General features: G+C 31.8%; 1 protein-coding gene across 1 annotated transcript in view; it reads left to right on the plus strand.

Annotated features, from left to right (window-relative positions):
* Window positions 1-23,293, plus strand: part of LOC129799989 (adipokinetic hormone/corazonin-related peptide receptor variant I-like) — a 43,375-nt gene extending 20,082 nt beyond the window's left edge. Inside the window, exons 3-7 of the mRNA XM_055844324.1 lie at window positions 11,389-11,827; window positions 11,896-12,052; window positions 15,989-16,197; window positions 19,445-19,518; window positions 22,753-23,293. Coding sequence (XP_055700299.1) covers window positions 11,389-11,827; window positions 11,896-12,052; window positions 15,989-16,197; window positions 19,445-19,518; window positions 22,753-23,022 — 1,149 coding nt within the window. The 3' untranslated portion in view covers window positions 23,023-23,293. The remainder of the gene's footprint in view (window positions 1-11,388; window positions 11,828-11,895; window positions 12,053-15,988; window positions 16,198-19,444; window positions 19,519-22,752) is intronic.
* Window positions 23,294-23,502: the final 209 nt, after the last annotated feature.

A 23,502-nucleotide genomic window follows, 5' to 3' on the forward strand; every position in this document is an offset into this window, starting at 1 on the left:
AAGCTTTCGACGCTTGAACGTGTCTTCCTCAGTGGCTAAGAAGGCAGGACATTTTATTTAGACAATGCTCTTACACTTCTTTGTCTTCCAACTCACTCATAAAATAACTAAATAAAATTTCCCGACTTTTTAGCCACTGAGGAACACGCGTTAAAACGTCGAAAGCTTTGACAAAAATTTTGTGTTTTTCTGTCCTGAAAGGTTTGTACCCCCTTGCGCATCCGGAGGGAGTTTATCTCCTTAACCTTCTTTTGCTAATTGTCGTCAGTAATCTACTAAAAAGTAAGAAATTGGCTTCAACTCTGAAGGCCACTCACCGGGGACTGGGCTCTAACTGTTAGAAGAAACGGGGAAGTCTTTGGAATTATACAAATTTGTTCCAGACAAAATGTCTAAATTCGATTCCAACTTTTAGGAACAAATTTATATAAAACGAAATCGACTCAAATTTGTAGATATACGATCAAATTTGTAAATATTTAAATAAATTTTCTGCTCATTTTGAATTTGTTTATACTTGTTTAACACTAAACCTACCAAGATCCGGTCAAATTGACCGGCTTAAAATTACCACATATTTAAATGATACAATGTCTCTATCAAACTTAATGAATTTCTTAAAATACGCATGTAATATATTTTTCAGTATTTAGATTTTAATTTTTTACTCTTTTCCAAGACAAATTTGTTCAGTTTCCTACTCTACCGCAGTTTGTCATTTGACTGAAAAACGACCAAAAACGGTCAGTAGATTTAGTGTTAAGAGTCCAAGACCTTTCAAATAAATCAATATTTGGCCCAATCGTTTAATAAGTACCTTCTGAAATCCCGTATGGGTCTAAATTCTGAATAGCCAAAATCCCAAAAAGCATTTTTTGAATGTGTTAAAACTCCGAAAGCCAAAATCCCGAAATCTTAAATGTCATAGCTACAACCATGATTGCACCCGTGTTTGCTAGACTTACTTACTTACTTAGATGACTGCAGCGTCCCTTTAAGAGACCAGACCTCGCGCACTAACCTCCTCCATTCCTGGCGACCCTCCGTTAGCTCGGTCCAGAAACGTAGCACAGGTCGCTGTAAAAAGTCCGTCTTAAGAGGCTCTTTGCGAGTTTTCATAACAATATGAAGGCAGGACACGAATGTCCCTTCCGGAAGCGTCAGTGGAAAAATGATTTTCAACTGTCAGAGAAAAAAATCGTCTCAGTTTCCCATAGCTTCATAGAGAGTTCTTTGTCTCTCTGGCTATGATAGATCCATGGTACATTTAGTTTTTAATTTTTAGTTAAAATTGTTTATAATTAATTTGCCAATTCTCTCAATTCTTGTAGTGTATCAGCTCTCTCACCCCCTATTCATTTTTGGTGTTCTTTTTCCATCTTTAACGTAATTCAGGGCCCTTATTCTGCTGTGAAACGCAGATTTATCACTAATTTCGTGATAGTGTTTGTGTGTGTGAGGCTGGCTTCGGACCACATTAAATGAAATTGTGAACAAAATAATCACTGTAAAGCACACAAACACCTTTCACGAGACTAAAATTGTTGTCCTTTGACTTACCAACTAAGAAAATTCGCAAAAAATTCTGGAAAAATCCGTCAACTACATTTAACTCCACTGCAGTTGTCAATCTTGAGCACACTCTTGCTTTCGCTCGCACTCTCTCATTCGCTCTTTGGCTGCGTGATGAAATTTCAAAATAATTACCGTTGGACATTCTATTTCATAAATTTAGCCAATTTTAATAAGTTTTCTTGCAACTACTGTGTCAAGCAAGAAAATTAAAATTTTCAATGATTTTCTCTTTTAATCTATAGTTTTCACTATGTGTTTCTGTAAAACCTCGAGAAATCACAGGCAAGGGGAAAATATTAAGTTGGAAATGGTGTACAAATTTTGAAAGTAATTCATATAAATTATGAATTGTCGCAAATATTATAGACGGATGTGTCAGAATTAGTATTCATAAATTTAGCAGTAATTTTTTCACAGCATGAAACTTATGCTCTTGAGTATGTCGCTGGAAAAAAAGAAGAAAAAACACGGAATTGTAGAACGAAGTTTTGATGGGTATTGTTTATGAGTGATTGGTCTGAAATTTCGTAGATTTTGTGAAAGAAAATTTGTTTTCCCGGAGTAAGTAGTCAGATTGAAGCATCTACCGTCGCCACCATCGCAAAAGTTAATTACAAAGTCACCCATCCGGCAAATTTTGCTGAATTCTGTAGAATTTACTCTAAGATGGTTCCGATCATTGCATTGTATGAAAATACAATATTATAAATTTTCGCCACTTTCCACAAGGTATTGTTCTGTTAAAATAAGCTTGGCTTATTTTCTTTGAAATTATTTATCAACTTGGTGGATTTAACCATGATTTTCATAGTTTATATTTTAGATAAAAAAAATGAACACGGATTTGACCTTTGACTCCTTCTCCTTTATTTACAAAACAACAATGTTTTTTACAAAACATATTGTCACAAATTAGGACTTTTCTTTGAACATACATTAACGTTGAAATCGAAACATAACTACTAATAGGGAACTTATATGGAAAATTGGAAAACTTGGGAATTATATATTTCTTAAAATTAATAGAAAGAATATTAATAACTATTTCTTTGCGTTAAACAGCAATTTTCCACCTCAAATGCATTTAATTTTTCATCTCGGGACCTCCAGGAGCTCGCGAGATAAAATTTGCGTGATTTTTAAAATAACAGCCATTTTCACGATTTTTCCTCACTACTACACATGCTATGTCGCTGAAAGCGCCAAATCTCCACGCATACAGAGCCAAAGCTCTGTGTATGATGTGTATTTGCATCACGCAAAATCGTGATTTTTAGGCGTGATAAACTCCGTTTCAACAGCAGAATAGGCCCACAGAGATCTAAATTGTATTCAGCGAGTAAGTGTCGTTAAGACAAAGATGATTCCCTTGCTTGCGAGCTCTTTTTGTATGTTCAATGTAAACTTATGCCAATAAATTTTCTTCTCTAGCCACTACTGAGGAAGGCGTGCAGTACGTCGAAAGCTATGGGAAACTGAGAAGATTTTTTCTCTAAGTTGAAAATCATTTTTGCACTGACGCTGCCGGAAGGGACATTCGTGTCCTGCCTTCATATTATCTTCACGTCAGTTTAACCACTTCGTTTTTCGTAACAATCCTCCTTTTACACGGGGGGGGGGAGGGTTGATAGCCCCTCGCCCAATCCTCTCTATAGAAGGACCAGATCCCTTGTTCGCTAGATTCAGCTTTGTCTCAGGATTTACCCACTGAAGTTAGTTACCCAATTTTCTATCACTCACTTGAGTGAACTGGGGCCTACCAGGCATCTAGTCCGTGTGGAGGTGAACATAGTAATTGAGGAGAAGAGGCTATGTGTATCATTATACCCCTTATTTAGACCCCAATTAGTTAGACGCAAAGTGAAATATTCTTTGTTTTAGGAAGTTATTCTACACAGAGAAAAATTACCCTCTAAATTCAAGAAAAAAATACTCTAACTAAGGGTTCGATTTTGCTCTAAGCAATTTTTTTCTTAAATTTCGCTTAAATTAAGAAAAAATTTCTATAAGAGCATTTTCTTAAATTTTAGAGTACGATGGTTTTGAAATTCAGTAGCTTTGAATTTAGACTTTTTTACTCTTAAATTTAGAGAAAAATAGTTTTGAATTTGTAGCAAAAATGGTTTTGATTATAGAGTATCATGGTTTTGATTTTAGAGTATTGTGGTTTTGATTTTAGAGCATTGTGGTTTTGATTTTAGAGCATTGTGGTTTTGATTTTAGAAACTTATGGGTTTGATTTTAGAGTATCATGGTTTTGATTTTAGAAACTTATGGTTTTGATTTTAGAGTATCATGGTTTTGATTTTAGAGTATTGTGGTTTTGATTTTAGAGTACCATGGTTTTGATTTTAGAGAATTGTGGTTTTGATTTTAGAGTATTGTGGTTTTGATTTTAGAGTATCATGGTTTTGATTTTAGAGTATTATGGTTTTGATTTTAGAGTATCGTGGTTTTGATTTAAGAGTATCATGGTTTTGATTTTAGAGTATCGTGGTTTTGAATTTAGAGTATTATGGTTTTGATTTTAGAGTATTATGGTTTTGATTTTAGAGTATTATGGTTTTGATTTTAGAGTATTATGGTTTTGATTTTAGAGTATCGTGGTTTTGATTTTAGAGTATCATGGTTTTGATTTTAGAATATCGTGGTTTTGATTTTAGAGTATTATGGTTTTGATTTTAGAGTATTGTGGTTTTGATTTTAGAAACTTATGGTTTTGATTTTAGAGTATCATGGTTTTGATTTAAGAGTATCATGGTTTTGATTTAAGAGTATCATGGTTTTGATTTTAGAGTATCGTGGTTTTGAATTTAGAGTATTATGGTTTTGATTTTAGAGTATTGTGGTTTTGATTTTAGAGTAACGTGGTTTTGATTTTAGAGTATCATGGTTTTGATTTTAGAGTATTGTGGTTTTGATTTTAGAGTATTATGGTTTTGATTTTAGAGTATCATGGTTTTGATTTTAGAGTATTGTGGTTTTGATTTTAGAGTATCATGGTTTTGATTTTAGAGTATTATGGTTTTGATTTTAGAGTATCGTGGTTTTGATTTTAGAGTATCATGGTTTTGATTTTAGAGTATCATGGTTTTGATTTTAGAAACTCATGGGTTTGATTTTAGAGTATTATGGTTTTGATTTTAGAGTATTATGGTTTTGATTTTAGAGTATCATGGTTTTGATTTTAGAAACTCATGGGTTTGATTTTAGAGTATTATGGTTTTGATTTTAGAGTATCGTGGTTTTGATTTTAGAGTATCATGGTTTTGATTTTAGAGTATCATGGTTTTGATTTTAGAAACTCATGGGTTTGATTTTAGAGTATTATGGTTTTGATTTTAGAGTATTATGGTTTTGATTTTAGAGTATCATGGTTTTGATTTTAGAAACTCATGGGTTTGATTTTAGAGTATCATGGTTTTGATTTTAGAGTATGATGGTTTTGATTTTAGAGTATTATGGTTTTGATTTTAGAGTATCGTGGTTTTAATTTTAGAGTATCATGGTTTTGATTTTAGAATATCGTGGTTTTGATTTTAGAGTATTATGGTTTTGATTTTAGAGTATTGTGGTTTTGATTTTAGAAACTTATGGTTTTGATTTTAGAGTATCATGGTTTTGATTTCAGAAACTTATGGTTTTGATTTTAGAGTATGATGGTTTCGATTTTAGAGAATCAAGGTTTTGATTTTAGAAACTTATGGTTTTGATTTTAGAGTATTATGGTTTTTCTAAAATCAAAACCCTGATACTCTAAAATCAAAACCATAATACTCTAAAATCAAAACCATGATACTCTAAAATCAAAACCCTGATACTTTAAAATCAAAACCATGAGATTCTAAAATCAAAACCATAATATTTTAAAATTAAAACCATGAGTTTCTAAAATCAAACCCATAAGCTTCTAAAATCAAACCAATAAGTTTCTAAAGTCAAAACAATAAGTTTTTAAAAAAAAAAAGCCACTATACTCTAAAATCAAAACCATGGGACTCTAAAATCAAAACCATAATACTCTAAAATCAAAACCATAATACTCTAAAATCAAAACCATGAGTTTCTAAAATCAAAACCATGATACTCTAAAATCAAAACCATGAGACTCTAAAATCAAAACCATGAGACTCTAAAATCAAAACACTGATACTCTAAAATCAAAACCCTGATACTCTAAAATCAAAACCATAAGTTTCTAAAATCAAACCCATAAGTTTCTAAAATCAAACCCATAAGTTTCTAAAATCAAACCTATAAGTTTCTAAAATCAAAACCATTAGTTTCTAAAATCAAAACCACAATGCTCTAAAATCAAAACCATAATACTCTAAAATCAAAACCATGAGACTCTAAAATCAAAACCATGAGACTCTAAAATCAAAACCATGATACTCTAAAATCAAAACCATAATACTCTAAAATCAAAACCATAAGTTTCTAAAATCAAACCCATAAGTTTCTAAAATCAAAACCGTAAGTTTCTAAAATCAAAACCACAATGCTCTAAAATCAAAACCACGATACTCTAAAATCAAAACCATGAGACTCTATAATCAAAACCGTAATACTCTAAAATCAAAACCATAAGTTTCTAAAATCAAACCCATAAGTTTCTAAAAATAAAACCATAAGTTTCTAAAATCAAAACCACAATGCTCTAAAATCAAAACCATGAGACTCTAAAATCAAAACCCTGATACTCTAAAATCAAAATCATGAGACTCTAAAATCAAACCCAAAAGTTTCTAAAATCAAAACCATAAGTTTCTAAAATCAAAACCATCATACTCTAAAATCAAAACCATAAGTTTCTAGAATCAAACCCATAAGTTTCTAAAATCAAAACCCATAAGTTTCTAAAATCAAAACCAAAATGCTCTAAAATCAAAACCACGATACTCTAAAATCAAAATCATGAGACTCTAAAATCAAAACCGTAATACTCTAAAATCAAACCCATAAGTTTCTAAAATCAAACCCATAAGTTTCTAAAATCAAACCCATAAGTTTCTAAAATCAAACCCAAAAGTTTCTAAAAATAAAACCATAAGTTTCTAAAATCAAAACCACAATGCTCTAAAATCAAAACCATGATACTCTAAAATCAAAACCCTGATACTCTAAAATCAAAACCATGAGACTCTAAAATCAAACCCATAAGTTTCTAAAATCAAACCCATAAGTTTCTAAAATCAAACCCATAAGTTTCTAAAATCAAAAGCATAAGTTTCTAAAATCAAAACCATGATACTCTAAAATCAAAATCATAAGTTTCTAAAATCAAACCCATAAGTTTCTAAAAACAAAATCATAAGTTTCTAAAATCAAAACCACAATGCTCTAAAATCAAAACCACGATACTCTAAAATCAAAACCATGAGACTCTAAAATCAAAACCGTAATACTCTAAAATCAAACCCATGTTTCTAAAATCAAACCCATAAGTTTCTAAAATCATACCCATAAGTTTCTAAAATCAAAACCATAAGCTTCTAAAATTAAACCCATAAGTTTCTAAAAACAAAACCATAAGTTTCTAAAATCATAACCAGAATGCTCTAAAATCAAAACCACGATACTCTAAAATCAAAACCATGAGACTCTGAAATCAAAACCCTGATACTCTAAAATCAAAACCATGAGACTCTAAAATCAAACCCATAAGTTTCTAAAATCAAACCCATAAGTTTTTTAAAATCAAACCCATAAGTTTCTAAAATCAAAAGCATAAGTTTCTAAAATCAAAACCATGATACTCTAAAATCAAAACCATAAGTTTCTAAAATCAAAACCACAATGCTCTAAAATCAAAACCACGATACTCTAAAATCAAAACCATGAGACTCTAAAATCAAAACCGTAATACTCTAAAATCAAACCCATAAGTTTCTAAAATCAAACCCATAAGTTTCTAAAATCAAACCCATAAGTTTCTAAAATCAAACCCATAAGTTTCTAAAAACAAAACCATAAGTTTCTAAAATCAAAACCACAATGCTCTAAAATCAAAACCATGATACTCTAAAATCAAAACCCTGATACTCTAAAATCAAAACCATGAGACTCTAAAATCAAACCCATAAGTTTCTAAAATCAAACCCATAAGTTTCTAAAATCATACCCATAAGTTTCTAAAATCAAAACCATAAGCTTCTAAAATTAAACCCATAAGTTTCTAAAAACAAAACCATAAGTTTCTAAAATCATAACCAGAATGCTCTAAAATCAAAACCACGATACTCTAAAATCAAAACCATGAGACTCTGAAATCAAAACCCTGATACTCTAAAATCAAAACCATGAGACTCTAAAATCAAACCCATAAGTTTCTAAAATCAAACCCATAAGTTTTTTAAAATCAAACCCATAAGTTTCTAAAATCAAAAGCATAAGTTTCTAAAATCAAAACCATGATACTCTAAAATCAAAACCATAAGTTTCTAAAATCAAAACCACAATGCTCTAAAATCAAAACCACGATACTCTAAAATCAAAATCATGAGACTCTAAAATCAAAACCGTAATACTCTAAAATCAAACCCATAAGTTTCTAAAATCAAACCCATAAGTTTCTAAAATCAAACCCATAAGTTTCTAAAATCAAACCCAAAAGTTTCTAAAAATAAAACCATAAGTTTCTAAAATCAAAACCACAATGCTCTAAAATCAAAACCATGATACTCTAAAATCAAAACCCTGATACTCTAAAATCAAAACCATGAGACTCTAAAATCAAACCCATAAGTTTCTAAAATCAAACCCATAAGTTTCTAAAATCAAACCCATAAGTTTCTAAAATCAAAAGCATAAGTTTCTAAAATCAAAACCATGATACTCTAAAATCAAAATCATAAGTTTCTAAAATCAAACCCATAAGTTTCTAAAAACAAAATCATAAGTTTCTAAAATCAAAACCACAATGCTCTAAAATCAAAACCACGATACTCTAAAATCAAAACCATGAGACTCTAAAATCAAAACCGTAATACTCTAAAATCAAACCCATGTTTCTAAAATCAAACCCATAAGTTTCTAAAATCATACCCATAAGTTTCTAAAATCAAAACCATAAGCTTCTAAAATTAAACCCATAAGTTTCTAAAAACAAAACCATAAGTTTCTAAAATCATAACCAGAATGCTCTAAAATCAAAACCACGATACTCTAAAATCAAAACCATGAGACTCTGAAATCAAAACCCTGATACTCTAAAATCAAAACCATGAGACTCTAAAATCAAACCCATAAGTTTCTAAAATCAAACCCATAAGTTTTTTAAAATCAAACCCATAAGTTTCTAAAATCAAAAGCATAAGTTTCTAAAATCAAACCATGATACTCTAAAATCAAAACCATAAGTTTCTAAAATCAAAACCACAATGCTCTAAAATCAAAACCACGATACTCTAAAATCAAAACCATGAGACTCTAAAATCAAAACCGTAATACTCTAAAATCAAACCCATGTTTCTAAAATCAAACCCATAAGTTTCTAAAATCATATCAATAAGTTTCTAAAATCAAAACCATAAGTTTCTAAAATCAAACCCATAAGTGTCTAAAAACAAAACCATAAGTTTCTAAAATCAAAACCACAATGCTCTAAAATCAAAACCACGATACTCTAAAATCAAAACCATGAGACTCTAAAATCAAAACCCTGATACTCTAAAATCAAAACCATGAGACTCTAAAATCAAACCCATAAGTTTCTAAAATCAAACCCATAAGTTTCTAAAATCAAAACCATAAGTTTCTAAAATCAAAACCATGAGACTCTAAAATCAAACCCATAAGTTTCTAAAATCAAACCCATAAGTTTCTAAAATCAAACCCATAAGTTTCTAAAATCAAAACCATAAGTTTCTAAAATCAAACCCATAAGTTTCTAAAAACAAAACCATAAGTTTCTAAAATCAAAACCACAATGCTCTAAAATCAAAACCACGATACTCTAAAATCAAAACCCTGATACTCTAAAATCAAAACCATGAGACTCTAAAATCAAAACCATCATACTCTAAAATCAAAACCAAAAATTTCTAAAATCAAAACCATAAGTTTCTAAAATCAAAACCACAATGCTCTAAAATCGAAACCATGATACTCTAAAATCAAAACCACGATACTCTAAAATCAAACCCATAAGTTTCTAAAATCAAAACCACAATACTCTAAAATCAAGACCATAATAGTCTAATAGAATTCAAAACTACTATACTCTTATTTTGAAACCATGATTTCGCTAAAATCAAAACCACAATAGTCTTAACTCGAATCCTCTCTATACTCTAAAATCAAAACAATGACCTTCTAACTTTAAAACTTCTGTATGCTCTAGCAGTGTTCAAAACTGCGATTCGCTAAATTCAAACCCACTGTTCTCCTATTATTAAGCACAATTTATTCTATTTTTTAAACTATCATACTCTTTTAGAGAAATTCAAGCGCAAAATATCTCAATTATAGGGGAAAATAGTTTGAAATTCTTGTACTCTTGATTCAAAACCACGTTTCTTAATTTTTTCTAACTCAAAATTTTTCTCTGTGTACACATTATCCTTCGTAACAATTTCGTCCTTTTAAGATTTTGACCATTCGTGATTTTGACTATTCAGGATTTTTGCTACTACAGGGTAATGTTAGAAAAAAATATTTTGTTTATTGATTTTAGATATATCGTTATAGTACATTATTCTGCCAAATCAAAGTTCAAAATTTAGGATTTTATGAATTTTTAAATGAAAAATTCAGGAAACATTGTTTAAATGTTTCTGTTTTTATGATCAAACCTAAGTAAACACTTAAGGTTAAAGTCTGCGGTTAGATAACTTTTATGCACGTTGTACTCGCTAAATAAATTAGTTTCCCTTTTAAAACATAGTTTTAGAAAAGGGATGGTTTTCCAATTATCTCAAGTTACTATATCTGTGAAGCCGTAAATACAGACTCAGGCTTATCTTTAAAAATGATAATCCTGTAAAATTTGGACAAAAACTTGACTGGAAAGGATCAAATTAAAATATTTTATGCTGTGAATTTAGAATAAAGGATTAGATTAGAGGTTCTATACATAAATTCCTTTTATATTCTTTATCGCCAAATTTTAGGAAATAAATATTCTCAATCATCAGTCTAAGTGTATGTGGGCTCTAAACCTTTGACCTTTGGCTCTGGTAATGGATGCCCAGGCGAGGAAATTGCTTATTTTTTTTAGAAATTGTTTGACTCGTAAAAATAATTAGAAAAATTGATAAGGGAGAAAGTTGCACATTCTATGTAGGCAAAAATTCAAGAGATTATTTATTAATAAATAAGTAAAAGACTCTCAAGGGGCTAGTCATTCACATTTTCACTGACATTTCTCGGGTTTCGCGATACAATTCTCACGGAACGTTTCTTGGACAATTGACAAGGGTTTCTTAATATTAGTCACTCCTTTATGAGTTTAAAAATTGCACAAAATGCTTTTTATTACTCAAATTATCCATTCGGCAAAATGTATAACGCTCTATGATGCAAGTGGGTTCGAATCTCCTTTAGGTCACCAGGAATTTTTCTGGCGTTAAAGGTGTTCGGATTGCATTCAGTGAGCTTCACTGCACTTGATTCCACGGGCATGGGCCTGACAACCTCATTTCGTACAAGGAAAAATAATAATGCATGTCTAGAAATTCCTCTTGCGGGAAGGCCTTGTTCCTTCATGGAATGCTGTGCCAGCATTATTATTATTATTATTAAAATGTGAAATGTCTGAGGAGAATTTTTAGTCTAGAAAAGCTGAAGGCTCAAATAGCGCATCTATTCCAGATTGGATGGCGAATTACAGTGGAGTGGTACGCTGGAAATGTTGCATGCAAAGTGTTTCTCTTCATGAGGGCATTCTGCCTGTACCTCAGTTCCAATGTCCTCGTGTGCGTTTCCCTGGATCGGTGTTTCGCTGTTGTATATCCTCTGCGAGTGACTGATGCCCGTAAGCGGGGAAAGTGCATGCTGTTGACAGCTTGGATTTTAGCGGCGCTTTACTCCATCCCTCAGAGTATTATCTTCCATGTGCAGCAGCATCCAGATTTTCCAGGTTTCTGGCAATGTGTCACATTTGGATTTTTTGCCACACCACGCATGGAGGCCGCTTACAATCTTTTTTGCCTTACTGCCATGTACTTCGGTCCATTGGCAGCTATTAGTATCGCCTACACAGCAATTGTATGTGAAATCTCAAATCGCTCAGACAGATCACGAACAAAGGGTAAATGTCTTGTGATTATGAGTGGGCGAATAAGTTTTGAAACTGAGATGTAATGTTTGGAATTTCAGATGAGGGTGGTGACAGAACAGCTTCTGGAGCTTTGAGACTTCGCTGCAATGCCATGACACACATCGAGAGAGCCCGGCAAAGAACTTTTAGACTTACCATCACCATTGTTCTCGTGTTTATATGGTGTTGGACACCATACGCTGTCATGACACTCTGGTAATTCCATGTTTTATCATTAGTCACAGGATACTAGGTAATTTAATATATGAGGATTGTGGTACACAAAGGGGATAGAAACAGACCAGAATATGCTTACTGACCTTTAACCTTTGAGCTTTTCTTTATTATGCTTGTGAATAAGATCTCAATTAACTCTTATAATCCTATGAGTGGATTAAGATATTATCATTATAAACAAATTCAATTCTACGACGTATTTAGTTATTATTTCATTTTCCAAATACTATCTACTTGTTACACACTGTTTTAATTATTTTATTTTATTTTTTTTTTAATATTTCTAATGAATTAGTGATGATAAGGATAATAAGCTAGACTTGGCTTAGAAATATTGATTAAAATTGATCTAAATAGCATTAAAATGGTTTCCTATTCATTCAGCAAATTAATAAAAAGTCATAATTGTGCTATTTCAGTTTATTTTAAACGAATGTTTGTGTAAAATAAAATTAAAAGGTGCATTTTTGACCTTATTTCTGCGAAAAATAATGTTAGTCGTCAATTTTTAATTTTAATTCCTAAATATGTCTAGACGAGGAATAACTTCACTTGTATCACATTTTAGCGTTATTCTAAAGTAAAAATTAAGCCAAGTTTAAATATTTTTTCGTACACAGGAACGTAGAATAATGCTTTGGCTGCCATAACCAGATATTTTGGTTTTCTTGGAATTCCAGAATGCAAGCCAAAATATGTCAATTCATCAATGATTTCTTTCAAATTAGCAAATTCCAAGAGTTTTTCTCGTTTTTTAAATTACATTGAACAACAAGATTTGCTAAATATTTTCTGAAATAAAATAAGAATTAATATTGTGGATTTAAAAGAACACTCATTGAAGTCGACTATGGTGGACGTTTTATCTGTTTCAAGACAAAATTCGCTTTTTTACAAGTTTTAAATACAGTGAAAGCCTTAATTATTTTTATTTAAATTCAATATAGTGCAGAACATATCAATTTGCTATTAATTAACCAAATTTTTGGTAGAATCTACGTATAATGCCTCTAGATAACTGTATTCTTTCAGTAAGCTAAAAATCAGACCTCCAAAATCGAGAGATCTAATTTTTGGCTAAAGCGTTAATCCAATATTTACTCTATTTAACGTTCAAACATTAGAAAAAACGGCAAATCATCTACAAAATATCTTTATATTTGTTTCAATATTCAGCTGCAAGAGCTTAAAACTTTAAACCTACAGGATCACTGGTTGCGAATGACCCTAGACCAAGAGGTAACTCATAATCAATCACATTGGCTCGAGTTCCCAAAAAATGTATAGCGTCCCCGGGTTTTCTGAAAAAAAATGTATGGGTTCCCCAGCCAGATTGGCTCGAGTTCCCCGAAATGAGTTACCCCTCGCCCTAGACATAAAAACGAATGACATTGAAAATTATAGTGACAAAATTGGAAAATAGGTGTGATTAGAAGGAATCACACCTAATATGTTTGCATATACATTGTCAGAGTCACATTGTATGTTTATTGACTACAGAATAATTCTTAGAGCTTTCTTTTTCTATTTTTTCTTTATTTTTGTTATGCGATCTCTTTTCCTTTACCTCTATAAATATATTTGTCAAAAAAAGCTGGCAAAGTGTTCCAACTTTGCGGAGTGATCGAACTCCTGACTTAGATGCTACCTCAAAAATACTTTCGCACTACTACGGATTAAACAAAAAACTCGAACAAAAAAAAAGTAAATCCGAGAAATGTAAATCATTTACGGGTACTATACCGACTCATGACGTCATGACTGATTAAGTCCGATGCAGTGGAGTTGGAAATTTGAAGATCTTTCAAAAAATCCAAATTTAAGCAAATCTAGGCCTTTCAAAGTAGTTAAAGCTTGACCTTCGAAAATTCGATATAGAAATGATTTTCGAATATAGGTGTCGAAAGACGAAACATTCGCTTTGACTACCTCTAAAACGGGTCCCTGTCAAAATCCCGAAAGCCAAAATCCCGAAAGTCAAAATCCTGAACGCCAAAATCCTGAAAGCCAAAATCCCGAATGGGCCAAAATCCTAAAAGCCAAAATCTCGAATTCTTAAAAGTGTCATAGCTACTCCCACGATTGCATCCGCACTTGCTCGAGGCAAAGGGAAATCTTCTGTGTCTTGGGAAATTATTCTAAACATTTTCTTCCATATAATTTCATCCCTTTCACGATTTTTCAACATTCAGGATTTCGGCTTTCGGGATTGTGGCTTACGTGATTTTGGCCTTTTCGGGATTTTGACTTTCGGGATTTTGACTTTCGGGATTTTGGCTGCCACCGCTCTAAAACATTCGAAAATAAAAGACATCGTAGAAGCCGTTTTCGAAATAAACCAAAACAACATAGTTTTGGGGGGAGGAGGAGAAAAAAGACTGTCCTAGACAATGTGGACTTACGGGGAGGTCGACGAATACCGTAGGTCGATATCTCTTACCGTTTGGCCTAGCCGTGTCACATGTTGAAACAAAGTAGATAACTGTTCTCTCTTTGAGTTCGAGCAGTGAAAAAAGCTTTTAAATAGCACCTCTAAGATTTCTCTACCACAATCTTTTTGAGTTTTTTGTTTTGGCATCCTACAGAGCTTTCTATAACACGAATGTAGCGCCTGAAAGCTCTGAATAAACCAGAGTTAAGCTCAGTGGGAGATTCATGAACATTTTCTATCAAATTAGAAATTACAGGGCTCCAATAAATTTTCTAATAACCAATAGATCTAAATTGTTTTTTTTTTTGACAACCTTATAATTGACAAAATAATAATAAAGCTAAATTACATTATGATAAGCCCCAATTCATTAAAAAAAATAATAGAAAAGAGCTCAATTTCGAAGGTACCCCAAATTCAAAGGTGCTCCACTTCCTCATAATAGAACTGAAGCAAATTAGAACAGTAAAAAAATAGATATACCTAATTTATTGTGGGAACAACAAATTGGAAGTTTCGTGCTGTCTCCAGAAAAATTGATGACTTTTATTATTATAATATAAACGAAATTTTTAAATGACAATTATTCCCGTTCCAATGATCCAAAAATAAGTCGTCGAATACGCATATGAAACCTCTTACAAATAGCTTCAACAAGGATCTCAACTACCATGAATGAGCTTATCTGAGCTTATCGCTGGTTTCTAGTTGTTTAATTTTATTTAATTTATTGTTTTAGCTGAGATTCTTTGCATTTAAATGATTTTCACATCTACCTCCCTTTATCCTTTAATAGAGTATCTCAATCACGTAAATCAATATAAATCCAATAAATCTACATAGCGAATTTACTCAGGCCGATTCAGGCGAAAAATATTTAAATTTAAAAATATAAATCTCCCCTTTTTATACCTATCGCATTTACCCACTCATGCGTCTATATTAATGTTCAAAATGCATGAAATTGTATTGAATGTCACGTGTGATTTTTGATATTTTTTACACGAATCGAAGCTTATCACTTTATATGCGATTAAACTTTCTTGATTGCGACATTTCATGAAAGTCTTTGAACTTGTCTGCAATCCTTATTGAAAGTTATTTTTACGAGTAGGTGTGTAACTCAAAGGGAGAAACAAATTGAAAGTATATATATAGAAGGGAATGTCAATTTTATATTATATTTATTTTATGGTAAAATTTTATTCGTGCACGGCATGATGTTTCGAGGGTACTGTGTGGGCTTTATTACTGAGTTCATCATCGCAAAAGAGTTACCACAAGGTAAACCAATAAGCCCATAAGAAACCCACTGATGGGTTTATTAATTAAAATTAAACTTTGGTGCGTATATAGGAAGTATAGGCGTAAAATGCTTTTCATATCTTATAAAATCAACAATCCTACCTGGTACAGGGAAAATAACAAGAAAATTGATATTGGCATAAAGTACAATAAATGATTGTGTGCTTTCACCTTCACAGGTACACCATTGACAAGGAGAGTGCTGTAAAGGTAGACATGCACATCCAAGATGGTTTATTCTTAATGGCAGTCTCGAATTCTTGTGTGAATCCACTTGTTTATGGATCATATGCCATTAAGAGTTGTAGATATCCATGGACTACACATCGATCAAATAATATTCACTTGCTGGGAACCAGCAGAGTTGGTCTCCACAGAAGGTCTACAGGTAATTTAAGAACTTCTAATATTTACTTTCATAAGTAATCTCCTGCTTCATTTCACTTTTCAAATATCAAAAAACTTTTGGCAAATTCTTAAATGTCTTATTTCAGTGATTTCCCTCATGACTCAAGGATTCCTAATCATAGCTATATAGTTGCATGTATATATTTCATCAAATCAGTATCCAAGCATCAAGTATTCAATAAGTTCACTAACAAGATTTCGTACAACGCCATTGCCACTTTGTATTCTTATAAATAAGGAATGTTCCTGTTAAAGATTTAATGTAATTTGAAAGGGATTTGAGAAAGTATAGTAGCTTGTTGCCTCTGCTTCCTTGTTTGTTTCATGTCAGACAAAATATCAATATCGTTCATAGAATTGTCTCTTTTTCAAATCCTCTTTAATCGGCTTTGTCTCAACAAAATGCCTATTTCAATTTTAATTTGCAATTTATACTGCTGATTTAGACAAAATATAGATATATATCCGTCTTATTTCTCTATGTCATTCTTTTGACTGTTTCTGACAATTATAATTTTATAAAATATAAAAAAAATGAAATTTGCAAATTTTCCAATTTATCCCCTGTCAAATGCATCAAAACCTAGAGGATTTAGTGCCGTAGAATAAAATCTGAGAATATTGAATCAAGAGGCGATTTGTAGCAAAAGAACAAAATGGATATTTAAATTTTATATATGAACTCTGAAAAAACCTGACCAATGTTTTCTATTTCACAAAGTAATGGTGCTTTTTGAGCCAATTTTTTAATTTTCACTTTAGATAGATAAATCAAAAATCCATTCATATTGATAAGTTTTCAATTTTCAGTTTGTCTTTTCCACATTATGATATTCATAAATTTCAAAACCTTGAAAACAATTTTCTAAAAAAAATGATCGAAGAATTATTTCACAAATATACTTTATTAAAAATATACTGTATTTAAAAAAGATGGCAAAGAGTCCCAACTTTACGGAGTGCTCGAACTCATGGGAAAGAGCTGTCCGTGTATTATCGTGTCACATGTTTTTTGGGTACATATCGCTTTACTACCGATTAAATTGATTGATAAATTTAAAAAACCATTCCGAAGTAAAAAATTGCTTAAGAAAAGTAGGTTTTAGAATATTTTAGCATGAGTAGTAAGCTTTCGAATACATAAAAAAGTAAAACCGAGGAAGGTAAATCTTGATACTATACCGAGTCATGGTTGGAAATTTCAAGATCTTTCAAAAAATCCAAATTTAAGCAAATCGTTTGAAAAATAAACCCTACAACCTGATTGAACTTTGATCTTCGAAATTTCGATATCGAAATGGTTTTCGAACATAGATGTCCAAGGACGAAATATTCACCTAGACTATCTCTAAAACATATTCGAAAGTGAAAGAAATCGTAGAAGCCGTTTTCGAAACAAACCAAAAGAACATTGTGATTGGTGGGGCAGGAGGGGGGAGAAAAGCAACCTTTCTAGATAATATTGACTAATGGGAGAGGGTCTTTGAAGACCGGAAGTCGAAATCTCTTACCTTTTGGTCTCTAGCCGTGCCACAAGTTGGAAAAAAAGTGGATTATTTAACTGCTCTCTCTTTGAGTTCGGGCAGTAATATACAGTATTAAATTAAAGTGGTGTACTTTAGTGGTAGAGTAGGGGGATGTGGGGCACCTTTGAAAGTGGGACACCTTTGAAATTACGATTTTTCACTTATTTCTAACCAAAATTGAGCCTTATCGTGGTATAATTTAGCTGGACGAACAGATTGAGAAGCGAAATTATATCACGATAAGCCTCAATTTTGTTTAGAAATAAGCGAAAAATCGCAATTTCAAAGGTGCCTTTGAAATTGGGATTTTTCTTCTATGTTTAAGTGGAACTAAGCCATATCATAATGTAATTTAGATTCTCAATCTGTTTGTGCACCTAAATTATATCACGATAAGGATCAATCTTATTTAGAAATAGGAGAAAAATCCCAATTTCAAAGGTGTCCCACTTCCCCTACTGATAATCTCATCCAGTAAGAAAAAATAATATTGCGTAGAAATCCCCTTGTGGGAAGACCTAGTTCTTTCATGGAATGTTGTACCAGCATTATTATTATGCACACTGAAAATGCCCCACTCTGCCCTAACTTTTTTGCAAATTTGCTCTCGAACAATAATAAAATTCTATTATTTTTTTGGTGAATTTAACTAATGCTATTACTCTCAATTGAAAATGCAGTATCACACTGATATTTCAGAATGTCCCATCACTTAATCAATCAAATAAAATTGAGCTATTACGAGCAAAATATCATGCAAATTGAAGCTGTTCATTAATTATACCATTACCACATACACGACCTGTACGACATACTAATTTTCAAAATCAGTGCATTTCGGAATTCATTTATTAAATAAATGCTATCTCAGTATAATTAATTAATAACAGGAATTTCGCTATGAATTTCAGATGAATACTAGTCAGATGTTAAATGATAACACTATATAAGTTATCATAGGGGAAATTCTTAAGTATGTTGATCTGAGATTTATTAAATTTCACTTCTTGCCTTAATTTTCACATTAACCGAGATTTTGACAGGGGTTCTCTTTTTGTTGAGAGTTCTTGGGTAAGGAAATTCTTGGGAAAGAATTTGTTATTTGTCGTAAGGATCGTACACACATAATCCAATGCCTTTGTACTTTTTCATGTAACACTCTCATCTGCTGTTTGACAATGACTTTATTGATCCATACGCTTTTAAGAGAATTAAAGGCAAAATCTTTGTAATAAATCCTTGCTCACTCATTTCCATTTCTGAAAAATTTGGGTTAAAAATTAAGTTAAAAACTTGAATAAATTTTCAAGACATTGTACACAAATTTTAGATGTTTGTGATATATTTAATACTTTACAGCTTCATGGTAGCTTTCTAAAATAAGTTAACGATAATTTGGTTTTTGGCTTTTGGCGGCGTAGCCTATTATCTTGGTAATTAAATCCTTCGTGCCTTTATGTATGCTTGAAGTACGAGAATGATAAATCGCACACTTTTGCACAAATAGAATCACAAAAAAAAAAAAATAATAATTTAAGTAAGTCCCAACATTGGCCATAACTATTGTTAAGGGTGCGGCTTAAAATAAACCTTAAAATATCCTATTTTAAACAAGCTATGCCTTGTTTCATTTCAATATGAATCTTATGGAATTGAATTGAATAGATTATTTCAAATTATTTTGTCTTATTTTACTTTCAGGAACTTACACAAGAACATCTGCCGTTACAAGATTTACAGTGGCACGAGGCAATGGGGAGTTAATAAATGGAACGGTAAGATAGACAGATTTTATTAGTTGTTTCTGTGTCTCAACAAGCTCAATAAACCGATTCTTAGGTGTTAACATACAAGGTGCATTCATTGAAGTCCTATCGAATAATTGAATTGCTGTGAGTTTTCCAGATTTAATTAAGAATTTTTCTTATTGATTAATTGAATATAAAGCCATAAACGGAGCTCAGAAAATTACATTAGGGAACTGGTAAAAGTAATGTAGTGGCAATCAATTAAAACAAAAGTATAATTAAATTAAATTTTAACGAAGTACAACAAACTGAAAATAATTAATCTTGATTTTATTAGCAGCAAATGTAAGAATATACTCACCAGAATTCAGGAGTATACATATAATGTGTTATGTATTACAAAATACACCAACGCAGAGTAGTTAATAGGACATAAGTATATTAATTTTCAAATTATTACATGCTCGTTATATCATTTTTTAATTTAGCTTACAATTATTAAGTTTGTCTACTGTTACACATTCAGAACTCGCAGATATCTAGTAAAATAGAAGGAATAAGAAATAATGTAGTGCTAAATTTAAAATGGTACAATTAACCCTTTAAGGACGATTAGAACACCGGTGTTCCTAAAAAGAAAATAATTTTTCTGTCTACCCCAAGTTATTTTTTTCTTATGTCTGTACATAATTATAAAGTAGAAGGTTGAAGGAATCTACAATATTTTTTGTAATTCTCTAGCTCTTTGCTATGTAGTAAATATTTAATCTCAAAAGTGGCGAATTTTTAAATTTTCAAATTCATAATTGATGTCATTTAATATTTTTTATACTTCTAATATTTTTTAAGCAAAATGCTCAACGCACAATAACTTTTGTTTGTAAACATGTTTTCAAACTTTGCTATGAGAGAGAACGAGATAACTAGATCTCGGTTTCATTCACTCTCAGTGAAATGTCAAAAATATGTTTACAAAACAAAAGTTATTGTGCGCTGTTCAAAACCCTTTTGGCAATAAAAACTACAATACCCAAACGTAATATTTTTCATTAAAGCGAAAAATATTATTCAATGGTATTGTCATAAAAATTACTTAATTTTTTGGGCTATTTTTGTCCCTATCATTCATAGAAGCATAAAGTACACCGAATCAGATTCTATTGGACTTTCCAAGGTTAGATGTAAGACTTATCATTGATTATGTTTCTCAGTTTAATTTTTATTGTAGATTTTCAGTCCGTAAAAAGTGTCTCGTCGTTAAAGGGTTAAATGGGTTCCGTGCGAGTCACGAATACGAAAAAAAGTGGAAACTGTGAGACCCACAAGATATATTCTCTGACCGATTATTTCAGTTTATTTCAATCGTTTCACAATATCTTGAAATGAGTGTAGACGAAAATCCAGAAAACCCGTATCCTGAATATTTCAAAATCCCGAAAAGATAAAATCCAAAATGGGCCAAAATCCGGAATGCTAAAATGCCGAAAAGACAAAATCCCGAAAAGTTAAAATCCCGAAAAACCAAAATCCCTAACGCAAAATTCCGAAAACCAAAATTCCGAAAAGACAAAATCCCGAATGGGCCATATTTCTGAATACCAAAAGCTCGATAAGCAAAATCACGAAAACCAGAATCCCGAAAAGCCAAAAGCCCAAAATCATGAAAACAATAATTCCGAAAAGCTAAAATCTCTAAAAGCCAAAATTCCGAAAACCAAAATCCCAGCATGGTCAAAACCCCCAAAAGCACGAAATTATACGGAAGATAATGTGCGGAATAATTTCGAAAACACAGAAATTTTTTTTGTCTTCAACAGTTGTAGGTTCAATCGCAAAAATAGATGTGACGACATTTCAAAGAATTAGGGATTTTGGCTTTCACAGTTTTGGGTCTTTCAGGATTTTGCCTTTATGAGATTTTGTCCTTACCGGACTTTTTTCGGTCCATTTCAGATTTTCGTTTTCGTAATTTAGCCGCATTCGGGAGTTCCACTGCTGGAAGCAAAGGAAAATTTTCTGTGTTTTCGGAAATTATTCCACACATTGTCTTCGGTATAATGCGTTGTTTTTTCAGGATTTTGATCCGTTCGGAATTTTATCTTTTCGGGGATTTGACTTCTCAGGATTTTGGAGTTCTGAATTTTGACAATCGGGTATTGGATTTAGAAATTTTAACCGGAATCCCTTGCAATATGTAACAGATAAACTTACTATTTGCATATTTCTCTGACAACTCCAAAAAAAAAAAACTTACATTTGGGGAAATTGTTCTCAAATGTATGTTATTTTACTTACCCTCTATAAATATCCACACTAGAATTTCACAAAGGTGGTTAAGATAAACAAGTTATATAGAGCTCAATATTGGATCAGTGATTGAAAGTACGATACTTGTAGATAATCAATTTAGCACAAGGAGCACGAAGCTCAAACTCTGAAACTATAATCAGTTTCAAAGGCATTGTTTTAAAGTTTTCTGTGAGAACTCACATATTCCCCTTAACTATTTTCAGGTATAATCTGAACCTTTATTGGAATAGTCAACTTTTTTAATCAAAATTGGCAGTTTTAAGTTTTGTTATTTTATTTATAGGATAACAAACACTTAGAACAGAACATGTTTCAGTAAATCATTGAAACAGTTAAGGGAAATAAATCGTATATAAATTAGATTTGACCTAAAATTCCAGATTTGACAATAACTATAACTTTATTGTAGACAATTGAGCAAACTTTAATAAAACAACTTAAAATACATGGTTTGAAGTAGGATTTGAGAGATGTTTAGAGTCTTAATGAATATAAATCACACTGAATAAGGCAAAATTTAAATTAATGGCAAAGAGTAAATAATGAGAAAGTATAAATTGATAAGTTATAATTTATGATTTTCACACGAATTCTGCCAATATTTTCGGATTTGATAACTAACCTTAATGGTGCTTTTATTAAAGTGGTCACATCTGTAAATTTTGTCAGAGGCACTGCTTTTGAAATATTTTTTGATATACGTTTTGACACAGATATAACTCTTGAAATATTTGAGGAAATACTTAATGGGATCATAAGTTTTTATTTTCCCCTGTATCCAAAATTAAAAAGCCATAAAAATATTTGTTGAACACTCCTCGCTTTATTTTCTCACAAAGAGAACCCTTCAAGGCATGTAAACAATATTAAACATTTTCTTTATAGACTAACAATAATGTAACGTCATGAGAAATTACTTAGGAAGTCATAAAGATGCATTACTGCCTGCAGGTTCCAACCCAACCCCCTACATACTTTGAGGGCAGACAAGAACAATTGCGCTACCATCACCATATCCACCAGACGAGGACCGTGTCTTCAGCACTTGGTATCGAAGGGAGTTCCTGCAGTGATATTGATGTAATAGATGAGTGTCTTCGACGTAAAATTGCCTCCAATAGGGCATCCTTCCACTCTGATCCGACGCCTCACATGCGTAATGACACCGTCGAGTCACTAAATGAACTAACGCGGAGCTTAGATACTGGCGGTTGGCGATAAAAAAAGAGAACTTCCCATATCAATCCATGCCAAAAGGGATGACTCAACGTACAAATTCTGTGATAGTATCCACATTGTCTCCAGATGTCCCAAACAAACCATGTGCTAATGAAAATTAACACCTCTTAATATCTCTGTGGTATCCTCTGTACCCCAAAAAATTATTATCCTTGCTTGTCGTAAGTTAATTCATCTCAACCTAACAATGTCTTACCATTGCATGAACATTCCTATGGTGTTATTTTATATCATCTCGAGGTTAGAAAGATAATAAAAGAAAGTATTTATGGCAAATTAAATGGTTTCTCTTCCTACCATTATTCATTTCCTTAGCTTTTTCTGGGGTCGCAAAAAATTGTCAGCCAAGAAGATTTTCTGCAAAATAACATCATTAAACTCGACTGCTATAACAACAAAATGTGATAAATGCTGCCTTATTTTTCTCACTTGCTCTTGGTATTTTGATGTTATTTTGCAGAA

This window comes from Phlebotomus papatasi, chromosome 1, assembly GCF_024763615.1.
Source record: "Phlebotomus papatasi isolate M1 chromosome 1, Ppap_2.1, whole genome shotgun sequence".
Taxonomy (NCBI): domain Eukaryota; kingdom Metazoa; phylum Arthropoda; class Insecta; order Diptera; family Psychodidae; genus Phlebotomus; species Phlebotomus papatasi.